We start from the raw sequence: 12,878 nt of genomic DNA on the forward strand, positions 1-12,878 counted from the left end.
GGATCATACAAAATCTAAAGAAGTTGTGTGGTTCCTGGAAAATGGCTGAAAAGACTGAACATCAGTGAGGTAGTTATCATTGATGTGCTTCTTCCCAAACACTCATATTTCCCTGAAGGCAGATGACTCCACGGCATCTGTGCCAGATTTGCCCAGGGCTCTTGGCTCAGGATGGAAATCCTCATGTTCAGGGGTTTCCTCATGTGGCATCTTCTTCCCTTCAGCTTGCATAAGTACCACAGAAGCTCTCTTCTCTGACATGAACAGAAGGGACAAGTGCTTGGTCGATGAATCCAGAAAGAGAGTTAAGTACGTCCACTATACACACAGATATCCTATTACATTTTTATCATAAAACATATGAGTGTACATGCATTTGCCAAAGTTTTGATTTTGGTCCAAGACCTTTTCTTTAATATGAGCACACTGTTTGCCATTGTAATCCTCTTTCTTCAAAAGATTCCCACTCATAATTCATCATCTATAATATCTGTCTTTGATTCCTTTATATTACAATAGGAACTTAGTGACAATTGTGAAGCAACCTGAAAAAATAATTCTTCTATAATTTAAAAATTTCTCCCCAATATTTTGTAGTGTCTCACCCACATCTAATTTGACAGGATTAGCTAATCACCATTATCTGTTCTTTGCAAAACACTCAACTTAATTTTCATAGGAAAAAAAGTCATCTTATTTGCATTCACATTTCATTGGTTTACATATAATTAAATGCGTAGTCTCAATAATTAGTATAATAGGCATTAACATATTGGGAACAAACTTAACTGACTCCTGATAAACACAGAACTCAACTGCTGAAGGTAGAAGTTGGTGAGCATATTAGAGAGTAATCTATTGGTCACGGACATCTAGTGAACTATAGATGTGAGTCAGGATGTTTTACTGAAGTGGAAAGCATGTGTTAGTTTGTAGAGTTAAGTGGAGATCAGTAAGGAGAACTTCTCTGGTGTTTACAGTATTTGTTAAAACTTGCTTCCCCACCCTTTTGCCAAAAGGTACCACCACTTAAAGATGTGGAGTCAAAAAATCTTGAAATTTACAGTGATGTAAAACCGAGTATGTTTTAATCCTTTAGTTCTGTAAGTTTCAAATTCATTTCCATTGCATTTTCTTAAAATAATAGCATAGTATATGTTTATCTTTATTTGCCCTCTAAAACCTCAGCTAAAGTGATTAAGTGTAACTTCACTCTCTTTCTGTCTGAGTTTAACTTCTTTGATAGGTGTTAATGAAGAATTACATAACCAAAAAGGGGGAGCAGGAAAGAGGGAAGAGAAGACAAGAAGAGGAGCAGAGCTAAAAATTGAATTTCTGTACAAAATGGGCACTTTGCTCCTAAAGAATAGAGATCCCTCTATCTTGGCATCACATGGGATATGTCCTGGCAAAATGTGCCAGTATAAAATGTTTCTGGGCACCAACTGGGTTATTAAGAGGAGAAGAATCCCTTCTGTTTTTACGAATCAAGATGATCAACATGGAACCAGAGGAAAGTGCCACTTTCCTGTGTTCTAGATTTTTATTTTTCTTCCAGCTTCCAGGAGTCTATGTGAGCTTGTCCATCTAGCCATCTTCATAGAGTAAGATAATTTAATACTTGTAACCATAAATTGCTGCCAGATCAATATTTTCAAAGCACAGCTCTGATGTCACCTTCCAGCCCAAAACACTTCAATGCCTCCCCTTGCCTAATGAATTAAATCCTTACACCTCACCCTAGCATTTAGGTCCCTCCCAACAAGGCTGGCTCACATCTCTCAGGATTCTTCTGTATCTATATGCCACTCAGGACACAACGGACTGCTTGTGCTGTCTTGTACCTTGTGCATTTTCTTGTGTTCTTGTTGTGTGGATTGGAATGTGTGTACTCCCTTCATGCATGGGAATAGGTTAGGGCCCACAAGGAACTGAATTCCTTTTCCCCTCCCAAAATGCAAGCTTTATTTTCCTGAATTACAGAATTTTTGTTTCTTCCCTTATCCTAGTGTTACCCAAACTTCTTTTCGATCAGTATCTCTATATTAGTATGTGTCTTTATTTTTTATTTTATTTTTATTTTTTCTTTTTAGAGACAGGCATGGTCTCACTTTGTCACCCAGGTTGGAATGCAGTTATACAATCATAGTTCATTGTAATCTTGAACTTCTGGGCTCAATCCATCCTCCCATCTCAGCCTATCGAGTAGCTAGGACTACAGGCACACACCACCGCACTCAGGTGATTTTTGTCTTTTGTAGAGATGGGGTCTATGTTGCTTAGGCTGGTATTAAACTCCTGGCTCAAGTGATCCTCCACCTCAGCCTTCCCAAGTATTGGGATTACAGACGTGAGCCACCACGCATGGCCAATATTTGTCTTTAAATTGACACGCTTTGTTTTCACCTCAATCTACTTATTTATTATAAAAAATACTCTACATGGAAAAAATAATCCCACTTGATAAATATAAGCACATCATGAACATGAATTCAATAAAAACATGCAGTGACTTTACCTTCTAGCTGGGTAACTCTTGCCTGAGGCATGCACTATCTTGGTTAAAGTGTTAAAGGTTGGCAGCAAACAGAGTTTCTCCTTGATGAAATCAGAAGGATTGAAGAGGAATGGAAAATAGACTGATTTTCTCACTGTTTTATTAGCAATACCATATCCACACACCACTGAAAATCGTGAGTGTTGCACGCTCCACACCTCAGAAAACAATGCCTCAATCCCATGAAACAATAAGAAAGAAATGAGTCTTCCTCCTCCTCATGTCCTTCACCTTCCCAGGAACCTATTCCTCAGGATTCTTTTTTTTTTATTATTATACTTTAAGTTCTAGGGTACATGTGCATAACGTGCAGGTTTGTTACATATGTATACATGTGCCATGTTGGTGTGCTGCACCCATCAACTCGTCAGCACCCATCAATTCATCGTTTATATCAGGTATAACTCCCCAATGCAATCCCTCCCCCCTCCCCCTCCCCATGACAGGCCCCATTGTGTGATGTTCCCCTTCCCGAGTCCAAGTGAGCTCATTGTTCAGTTCCCACCTATGAGTGAGAACATGCGGTGTTTGGTTTTCTCTTCTTGTGATAGTTTGCTAAGAATGATGGTTTCCAGCTGCATCCATGTCCCTACAAAGGACGCAAACTCATCCTTTTTTATGGCTGCATGGTATTCCATGGTGTATATGTGCCACATTTTCTTAATCCAGTCTGTCACTGATGGACATTTGGGTTGATTCCAAGTCTTTGCTATTGTGAATAGTGCCGCAATAAACATACGTGTGCATGTGTCTTTGTAGTAGAATAATTTATAATCCTTTGGATATATACCCAGTAGTGGGATGGCTGGGTCATATGGTACATCTAGTTCTAGATCCTTGAGGAATCGCCATACTGATTTCCATAATGGTTGAACTAGTTTACAATCCCACCAACAGTGTAAAAGTGTTCCTATTTCTCCACATCCTCTCCAACACCTGTTGTTTCCTGATTTTTTAATGATTGCCATTCTAACTGGTGTGAGATGGTATCTCATTGTGGTTTTGATTTGCATTTCTCTGATGGCGAGTGATGATGAGCATTTTTTCATGTGTCTGTTGGCTGTATGAATGTCTTCTTTTGAGAAATGTCTGTTCATATCCTTTCCCCACTTTTGGATGGGGTTGTTTGTTTTTTTCTTGTATATTTGTTTGAGTTCTTTGTAGATTCTGGAAATTAGCCCTTTGTCAGATGAGTAGATTGCAAAAATGTTCTCCCATTCTGTAGGTTGCCTGTTCACTCTGATGGTAGTTTCTTTTGCTGTGCAGAAGCTCTTTAGTTTAATGAGATCCCATTTGTCAATTTTGGCTTTTGCTGCCGTTGCTTTTGGTGTTTTAGACATGAAGTCCTTGCCCATGCCTATGTCCTGAATGGTACTACCTAGATTTTCTTCTAGGGTTTTTATGGTATTAGGTCTAACATTTAAGTCTCTAATCCATCTTGAATTAATCTTCGTATAAGGAGTAAGGAAAGGATCCAGTTTCAGCTTTCTACTTATGGCTAGCCAATTTTCCCAGCACCATTTATTAAATAGGGAATCCTTTCCCCATTTCTTGTTTTTGTCAGGTTTGTCAAAGACCAGATGGTTGTAGATGTGTGGCATTATTTCTGAGGACTCCGTTCTGTTCCATTGGTCTATATCTCTGTTTTGGTACCAGTACCATGCTGTTTTGGTTACTGTAGCCTTGTAGTATAGTTTGAAGTCAGGTAGCGTGACGCCTCCGGCTTTGTCCTTTTGACTTAGGATTGTCTTGGCAATGCGGGCTCTTTTTTGGTTCCATATGAACTTTAAAGCAGTTTTTTCCAATTCCGTGAAGAAACTCATTGGTAGCTTGATGGGGATGGCATTGAATCTATAAATAACCTTGGGCAGTATGGCCATTTTCACAATATTGATTCTTCCTATCCATGAGCATGGTATGTTCTTCCATTTGTTTGTGTCCTCTTTGATTTCACTGAGCAGTGGTTTGTAGTTCTCCTTGAAGAGGTCCTTTACATCCCTTGTAAGTTGGATTCCTAGGTATTTTATTCTCTTTGAAGCAATTGTGAATGGAAGTTCATTCCTGATTTGGCTCTCTGCTTGTCTGTTACTGGTGTATAAGAATGCTTGTGATTTTTGCACATTAATTTTGTATCCTGAGACTTTGCTGAAGTTGCTTATCAGCTGAAGAAGATTTTGGGCTGAGACGATGGGGTTTTCTAAATATACAATCATGTCATCTGCAAACAGGGACAATTTGACTTCTTCTTTTCCTAACTGAATACCCTTGATTTCTTTCTCTTGCCTGATTGCCCTAGCCAGAACTTCCAACACTATGTTGAATAGGAGTGGTGAGAGAGGGCATCCCTGTCTTGTGCCAGTTTTCAAAGGGAACTTTTCCAGTTTTTGCCCATTCAGTATGATATTAGCTGTGGGTTTGTCATAAATAGCTCTTATTATTTTGAGGTACGTTCCATCAATACCGAATTTGTTGAGCGTTTTTAGCATGAAGGGCTGTTGAATTTTGTCAAAAGCCTTTTCTGCATCTATTGAGATAATCATGTGGTTCTTGTCTTTGGTTCTGTTGATATGCTGGATTACGTTGATTGATTTGCGAATGTTGAACCAGCCTTGCATCCCAGGGATGAAGCCCACTTGATCATGGTGGATAAGCTTTTTGATGTGCTGCTGAATCCGGTTTGCCAGTATTTTATTGAGGATTTTTGCATCGATGTTCATCAGGGAGATTGGTCTAAAATTCTCTTTTTTTGTTGTGTCTCTGCCAGGCTTTGGTATCAGGATGATGTTGGCCTCATAAAATGAGTTAGGGAGGATTCCCTCTTTTTCTATTGATTGGAATAGTTTCAGAAGGAATGGTATCAGCTCCTCCTTGTACCTCTGGTAGAATTCAGCTGTGAATCCATCTGGTCCTGGGCTTTTTTTGGTGGGTAGGCTATTAATTATTGCCTCAATTTCAGAGCCTGCTATTGGTCTATTCAGGGATTCAACTTCTTCCTGGTTTAGTCTTGGGAGAGTGTACGTGTCCAGGAAATTATCCATTTCTTCTAGATTTTCTAGTTGATTTGCGTAGAGGTGTTTATAGTATTCTCTGATGGTAGTTTGTATTTCTGTGGGGTCGGTGGTGATATCTCCTTTATCATTTTTTATTGCGTCTATTTGATTCCTCTCTCTTTTCTTCTTTATTAGCCTTGCTAGCGGTCTGTCAATTTTGTTGATCTTTTCAAAAAAACCAACTCCTGGATTCATTGATTTTTTGGAGGGTTTTTTGTGTCTCTATCTCCTTCAGTTCTGCTCTGATCTTAGTTATTTCTTGCCTTCTGCTAGGTTTTGAATGTGTTTGCTCTTGCCTCTCTAGTTCGTTTAATTGTGATGTTAGAGTGTTAATTTTAGATCTTTCCTGCTTTCTCTTGTGGACACTTAGTGCTATAAATTTCCCTCTACACACTGCTTTAAATGTGTCCCAGAGATTCTCGTATGTTGTATCTTTGTTCTCATTGGTTTCAAAGAACATCTTTATTTCTGCTTTCATTTCGTTATGTACCCAGTAGTCATTCAGGAGCAGGTTGTTCAGTTTCCATGTAGTTGAGCGGTTTTGATTGAGTTTCTTAGTCCTGAGTTCTAGTTCGATTGCACTGTGGTCTGAGAGACAGTTTGTTATAATTTCTGTTCTTTTACATTTGCTGAGGAGTGCTTTACTTCCAATTATGTGGTCAATTTTGGAATAAGTGTGATGTGGTGCTGAGAAGAATGTATATTCTGTTGACTTGGGGTGGAGAGTTCTATAGATGTCTATTAGGTCCGCTTGGTGCAGAGATGAGTTCAATTCCTGGATATCCTTGTTAACTTTCTGTCTCAATGATCTGTCTAATGTTGACAGTGGAGTGTTGAAGTCTCCCATTATTATTGTATGGGAGTCTAAGTCTCTTTGTAAGTCTCTAAGGACTTGCTTTATGAATCTGGGTGCTCCTGTATTGGGTGCATATATATTTAGGATAGTTAGCTCTTCCTGTTGAATTGATCCCTTTACCATTATGTAATGGCCTTCTTTGTCTCTTTTGATCTTTGATGGTTTAAAGTCTGTTTTATCTGAGACTAGGATTGCAACCCCTGCTTTTTTTTGTTCTCCATTTGCTTGGTAGATCTTCCTCCATCCCTTTATTTTGAGCCTATGTATGTCTCTGCATGTGAGATGGGTCTCCTGAAGACAGCAGACTGATGGGTCTTGACTCTTTATCCAGTTTGCCAGTCTGTGTCTTTTAATTGGAGCATTTAGTCCATTTACATTTAAGGTTAATATTGTTATGTGTGAACTTGATCCTGCCATTGTGATATTAACTGGTTATTTTGCTCATTAGTTGATGCAGTTTCTTCCTAGCCTCAATGGTCTTTACATTTTGGCATGTTTTTGCAATGGCTGGTACCTGTTGTTCCTTTCCATGTTTAGGGCTTCCTTCAGGGTCTCTTGTAAGGCAGGCCTGGTGGTGACAAAATCTCTAAGCATTTGCTTATCTGTAAAGAATTTTATTTCTCCTTCACTGATGAAACTTAGTTTGGCTGGATATGAAATTCTGGGTTTAAAATTCTTTTCTTTAAGAACGTTGAATATTGGCCCCCACTCTCTTCTGGCTTGTAGAGTTTCTGCCGAGAGATCTGCTGTCAGCCTGATGGGCTTCCCTTTGTGGGTAACCCGACCTTTCTCTCTGGCTGCCCTTAAGATTTTTTCCTTCATTTCAACTTTGGTGAATCTGGCAATTATGTGTCTTGGAGTTGCTCTTCTGGAGGAGTATCTTTGTGGCGTTCTCTGTATTTCCTGAATTTGAATGTTGGCCTGCCCTGCTAGGTTGGGGAAGTTCTCCTGGATGATATCCTGTAGAGTGTTTTCCAATTTGGTTCCATTTTCCCCCTCACTTTCAGGCACCCCAATCAGACGTAGATTTGGTCTTTTTACATAATCCCATACTTCTTGCAGGCTTTGTTCATTTCTTTTTCTTCTTTTTTCTTTTGGTTTCTCTTCTCGCTTCATTTCATTCATTTGATCCTCCATCGCTGATACTCTTTCTTCCAGTTGATCGAGTCGGTCACTGAAGCTTGTGCATTTGTCACGTATTTCTCGTGTCATGGTTTTCATCTCTGTCATTTCGTTTATGACCTTCTCTGCATTAATTAGTCTAGCTGTCAATTCTTCCACTCTTTTTTTCAAGATTTTTAGTTTCTTTGCGCTGGGTACGTAATTCCTCCTTTAGCTCTGAGAGGTTTGATGGACTGAAGCCTTCTTCTCTCATCTCATCAAAATCATTCTCTGACCAGCTTTGATCCGTTGTTGGCGATGGGCTGTGCTCCTTTGCAGGAGGAGATGCGCTCTTAGTTTTTGAATTTCCAGCTTTTCTGCCCTGCTTTTTCCCCATCTTTGTGGTTTTATCTGTCTCTGGTCTTTGATGATGGTGACGTACTGATGGGGTTTTGGTATAGGTGACCTTCCTGTTTGATAGTTTTCCTTCTGACAGTCAGGACCCTCAGCTATAGGTCTGTTGGAGATTGCTTGAGGTCCACTCCAGACCCTGTTTGCCTGGGTATCAGCAGCAGAGGTTGCAGAAGACAGAATATTGCTGAACAGCGAGTGCACCTGTCTGATTCTTGCTTTGGAAGCTTCCTCTCAGGGGTGTACTCCACCCTGTGAGGTGTGGGGTGTCAGACTGCCCCTAGTGGGAGATATCTCCCAGTTAGGCTACTCAGGGGTCAGGAACCCACTTGAGCAGGCAGATTGCCCCTTCTCAGATCTCAACCTCCGTGTTGGGAGATCCACTTCTCTCTTCAAAGCTGTCAGACAGAGTCGTTCGCGTTTGCACAGGCTTCTGCACCTTTAGCTGAGCCCTGTCCCCAGAGGCGGAGTCTACAGAGACAGGCAGGTTTCCTTGAGCTGCTGTGAGCTCCACCCAGGTCAAGCTTCCCAGTGGCTTTATTTACCTACTTAAGCCTCAGCGATGGCGGGCGCCCCTCCCCCAGCCTCGCTGCTGCCTTGCCGTTAGATTGCCGCAGACTGCTGTGTTAGCAAGGAGGGAGGCTCCGTGGGCGTGGGACCCTCCTGGCCAGGTGTGGGATATATTCTCCAGTGTGCCGGTGTTATAGCGCAGTATTGGGGTGGAAGTTACCCGATTTTCCAGGTGTTGTGTGTCTCAGTTCCCCTGGCTAGGAAAAGGGACTCCCTTCCCCCTGGCGCTTCCCAGGTGAGGCGATGCCTCGCCCTGCTTCAGCTCTCGCTGGTCGGGCTGCAGCAGCTGACCCGCACGGGTTGTCCGGCACTCCCGAGTGAGATGACCCCAGTACCTCAGTTGAAAATGCAGAAATCACCGGTCTTCTGTGTCGCTCGCGCTGGGAGATGGAGACTGGAGCTGTTCCTATTCGGCCATCTTCTATTCCTCAGGCTTCTAAAGCATGCCCACTGCCTCCAGGGAACCCACTGAGGTGCCTCATAAGCCCAGTGTTATGTGATGGGAAGGCATGATCAGTTATTTCTGCAACATTGGCCAATGAATTGGTCTGTCATTTCAGAAACATCAGGATTGTAGGTTCTTTAAATCCATGGCCCTAGGATAAAGAATGAGCTTTTATTCTCGTGTGTCTGTGTGTGTGTGTGTGTAGTGAGGATGAGGGTGTAGCAGCAGAAGACTGGGAGTTTTCTGAACTCCCTTAATTCACAATGCTGTCTTCATACAGTGCTCTCATGTCTGGTTGTTGGGCTGTACATTTTCCTATTATAAATAAATTTCTTTTGAAGCTGGTTAAGACTTTGGAGATCACCTTCTCCCCCTACTCTCCTGCCCCGCCCATTCCAACTTCCATTGGTGGGGGAGGAAGCAAAGGTTGAGAGAGGACAGATGTCCTGCCCATGCAGACTCTGCCTGTAAACAGTGAATTGGAATCTAAGTCCAGATGCTTATCATAGAAATGTACCAGATGCCCCAAAATGTAACTGACTTGAGTTGTTCACAGACTTTCGTTTTCCTTTTGCAGGCAGTGTTGAGCCCTCTCATAGCCATTGCACTGAAAATATCCCAGATTCATGAGAGAACTGGCCGGAGGGGACCTACTGTCATCACCTGAGTAGAGGAAAGATCACTCACCAGGGCCAAAGAGAGTGCTCAGCGGGAGATGCTTCACTGATGCCTTCTTGCTACCTGTTTGTGCCTCTTATGACTTTGGAAAAACAAAATATATTTTGCTTTTGGGGGACAGAGGGTGGGTGGGAAAAGAAAAAAATTCCATTTGGTTTTGGTTTTGTCCCATTCCTTCAAATGCAACAGGGCCTTTAGCTGTCTGTTAAAGCTGTACAATCATTTGATATCTACATTTCATCACACAAAGGAACCTCCCCTTTTGACAATGACTGGCCTAGGCAGCTGTTAATCACAACATCTGTGCATCATTGGTGCCAAGCGAGAAAATGTTCTAAAATCACAAGAGAGAACAGTGCCAGAATTAAGTTGACCCTAATTCCCAGGTGCCCCTGGGCAGGCAGAAGGAAACACTCCCAGTATGGAGAAGGGTTTAGCTTTTCATCCTATGTCAGGTCTACAATGGGGGAAGGTTTTATTATAGAACTCCCAACAGCCCACGTCACTCCTACCACCCACCTGATGACCCTGCCTCCCCCATCCATCCCCAACATCCCTGTACCACCTTCTCTCACATCTTCTGAAGCTTTCTACAAATCACAATGGCACACTTCCAACAAAATCTATCAATAGGTGTTTTCCTCTCTTATTTTGTAAATAATATTATTTTAGCTATTAAGCTGGATACCTTCTTTCACATTCAGCCATTCAGTTGTAAAGGTGGGAAGAAGTTTCTTGACAAGACTCTGCAATTAAATGCTTACAGTTGGGGGGAACCCTTCCTTGATTACATCAAGTATGTTGGTACAGGGGTTTATACAAGTTCCTCTTGAGAAGACAAAAAGACCACCATGTGTGAGAGCTCTTTGACTTTGCCAATAGGGGCCTATCTTAATGCACTTGTTTGGACACGGTTCTGATCTTATTTGTAATAGCTGCAAAAGGAGAGGATGAAATGCTGTAACAGTAGGAAATGAAGTGGATGCTGGAAGAAAATGTAATTGGTGGTACAGCTATGGGCCGGATGATGGAGGGGAGGGTGGGGACCCCTGCCGGCAAGCAGGGGGTCACAGCTGGCTTTTCTTGCTTGGGAAAAGGGTACTGCAGCTCCAGCAGCCTCCTCTGTACTCAGCCAGGACACACGTGGGACCTGTTTGCATCTGTTTTGCTTCTTTGGGAACGGCACAGTCACTTATCCTGCCATTTGCGGAGATGACCTGGTGCACTTTGACTGTTGAGCAATGCATTATTGCTGTAGTCAAGGTTAGTGCAAGCAAGGAAACATTCCCAGTAAGGTATTTGTTTCCATTTTCTGTCTATGCTTCTGTCAGAAACTTGCTAGGACATTTAGTGGCCAATAAAAAAGAAATTCCTAATTTCAACCTTATCCAAAGATTGTGAGTTTTTACTTATTTGTTTGTTTTGCCATTTGATAAACTCCAGTACTGGTCACCTATCCTGATAAATCTGCCCTTCAGAAAAACTGCAAAAGCAGTTTTTCACTATTATGACAAGAGATATGTATTAAATGGAACAGAAAAGGTAAGTTACTCAAAACTGCCTTTGGGAGTCAGCAGAAGCTGAAATGGCATCTAGACCTCCACTGTAACTGTCTTCATTTCAGAATAATAGGAAGGTGACTTTGAGCTGAGATTCTAAAACAAAAAAAACCATTTCAAGATTGATCACCAATGGAATAAAATTCCATAGCCTTGGTTCTCAGGGTCTTGTCTCATGAGTGGACGTCCATGCTAGCCATCCATGTGTTCATTAATCACGGATGTGTTAGTCAGGACACTCAGATGTATTCTTAGGTGTATCAGCTCTAGGTAAGAAAATACTTATTTATTTTCTCAAGTTGCCGAACTTTTAATGATCTCTAACTTGTAAGTTCAAATGTAAATTAGTCCTTGCATAAAAATTATATTTCTTTGTTTTGATATGGAGTCATGTGTGGCCAGTAGCCCAAATATATATTTACCCAGCAGTCCATCCATTCATCCATCCATCTGTTCATTCATTCACTCATTCATTCATTCAGTGAACATTGATTGAGTAACTCATCTAGGCAGGGTTCTGTTTTAGATGGGGCAGAGAAATGGATAAAACATTATTCCTGATCTTATGAGCTTATAATTTGGGAACAGGAGGCTATGACAAACATATACAAATAATCAGATAAAAATGTTTCAAGAGGCACAAACAATGTGCTGTGGGACTACACAGAGAGAGGCAATAGACTCGGAGATGGTGGCGTGAGAGTGGTTTCCCAAACAGTAGAGTTTCTTGGGATGTGTAAGCATTTGTAGAATTTCATCAAGGGTGAGTGAAGTCAGAAGACAGACTAGGAATTGAGGGTTAGGATGGCTGGAGAGGAGACTTGCTTGGGGTCTCCTGAGGAGGTGGCTTGATGCATGGGGTTGAAGCGGGCACAGGGTTGTGAATGTCAGGCAGAGCAAAGCCTTGGGCCCAGCCACCAGAAAAAGCAGCTGCGTAGCTGCCTATTTTTACAGAGTTTTTTTCAGCTATGTTGTCAAGGGAAGGTCTTTTGGCGGGTCTAGGACACAGTCACTCTCTGGAACCTGCTCTGATTCACATCGCCAAGATATTATTTCTGCCTTACATGAAATCCAAACTTCTCTTGCCAAACTATATGTGTATGTTCTCTTGCCTAATTCTCAGGAGAGGAGAGAGGCAGGAAGTCACTGTTTCCCATATAATGTTCTTTATGTTCTTAAAGATGAAGCTCTAGGTCGGGCATGGTGGCTCACACCTGTTATCCCAGCACTTTGGGAGGCCGAGGTGGGTGGATCACTTGAGGTCAGGAGTTTGAGACCATCCTGGCCAAAATAGTGAAACACTGTCTCTACCAAAAATACAAAAATTAGCCAGATGTGGTGGTGCATGCTTGTAATCCCAGCTACCCAGGAGGCTGAGGCAGGCTAATAGCTTGAGCTCAGTAGGTGGAGGTTGCCATGAGCTGAGATGGAACAGCGTGTACTCCAAGCTTGGGCAACAGAGCAAGACTCTATCTAAAAAAAAAAGGAGTTGTAGTCACTGATCTTTAAGAGTAAATGACTTGGCCGGGTGCAGTGGCTCACGCCTCTAATCCCATCATTTTGGGAGCCGAGGCAGGCAGATCACAAGGTCAGGAGTTTGAGACCAGTCTGGCCAACATAGTGAAACCCCGTCTCTACTAAAAATACAAAA

The 12,878-nt window shown here is 41.9% G+C and overlaps 1 protein-coding gene across 1 annotated transcript in view; it reads left to right on the forward strand.

The window, feature by feature from the left end:
• PGM5 (phosphoglucomutase 5) overlaps positions 1-11,055 on the forward strand; it is a 186,644-nt gene extending 175,589 nt beyond the window's left edge. Inside the window, exon 11 of the mRNA XM_023213229.2 lies at positions 9,568-11,055. Within this exon, the coding sequence (XP_023068997.2) occupies positions 9,568-9,657 (90 nt within the window). The 3' untranslated portion in view covers positions 9,658-11,055. The remainder of the gene's footprint in view (positions 1-9,567) is intronic.
• The last annotated feature ends 1,823 nt before the right edge of the window (positions 11,056-12,878 follow it).

The sequence above is a fragment of the Piliocolobus tephrosceles genome, chromosome 14 (genome assembly GCF_002776525.5).
Source record: "Piliocolobus tephrosceles isolate RC106 chromosome 14, ASM277652v3, whole genome shotgun sequence".
NCBI lineage: Eukaryota > Metazoa > Chordata > Mammalia > Primates > Cercopithecidae > Piliocolobus > Piliocolobus tephrosceles.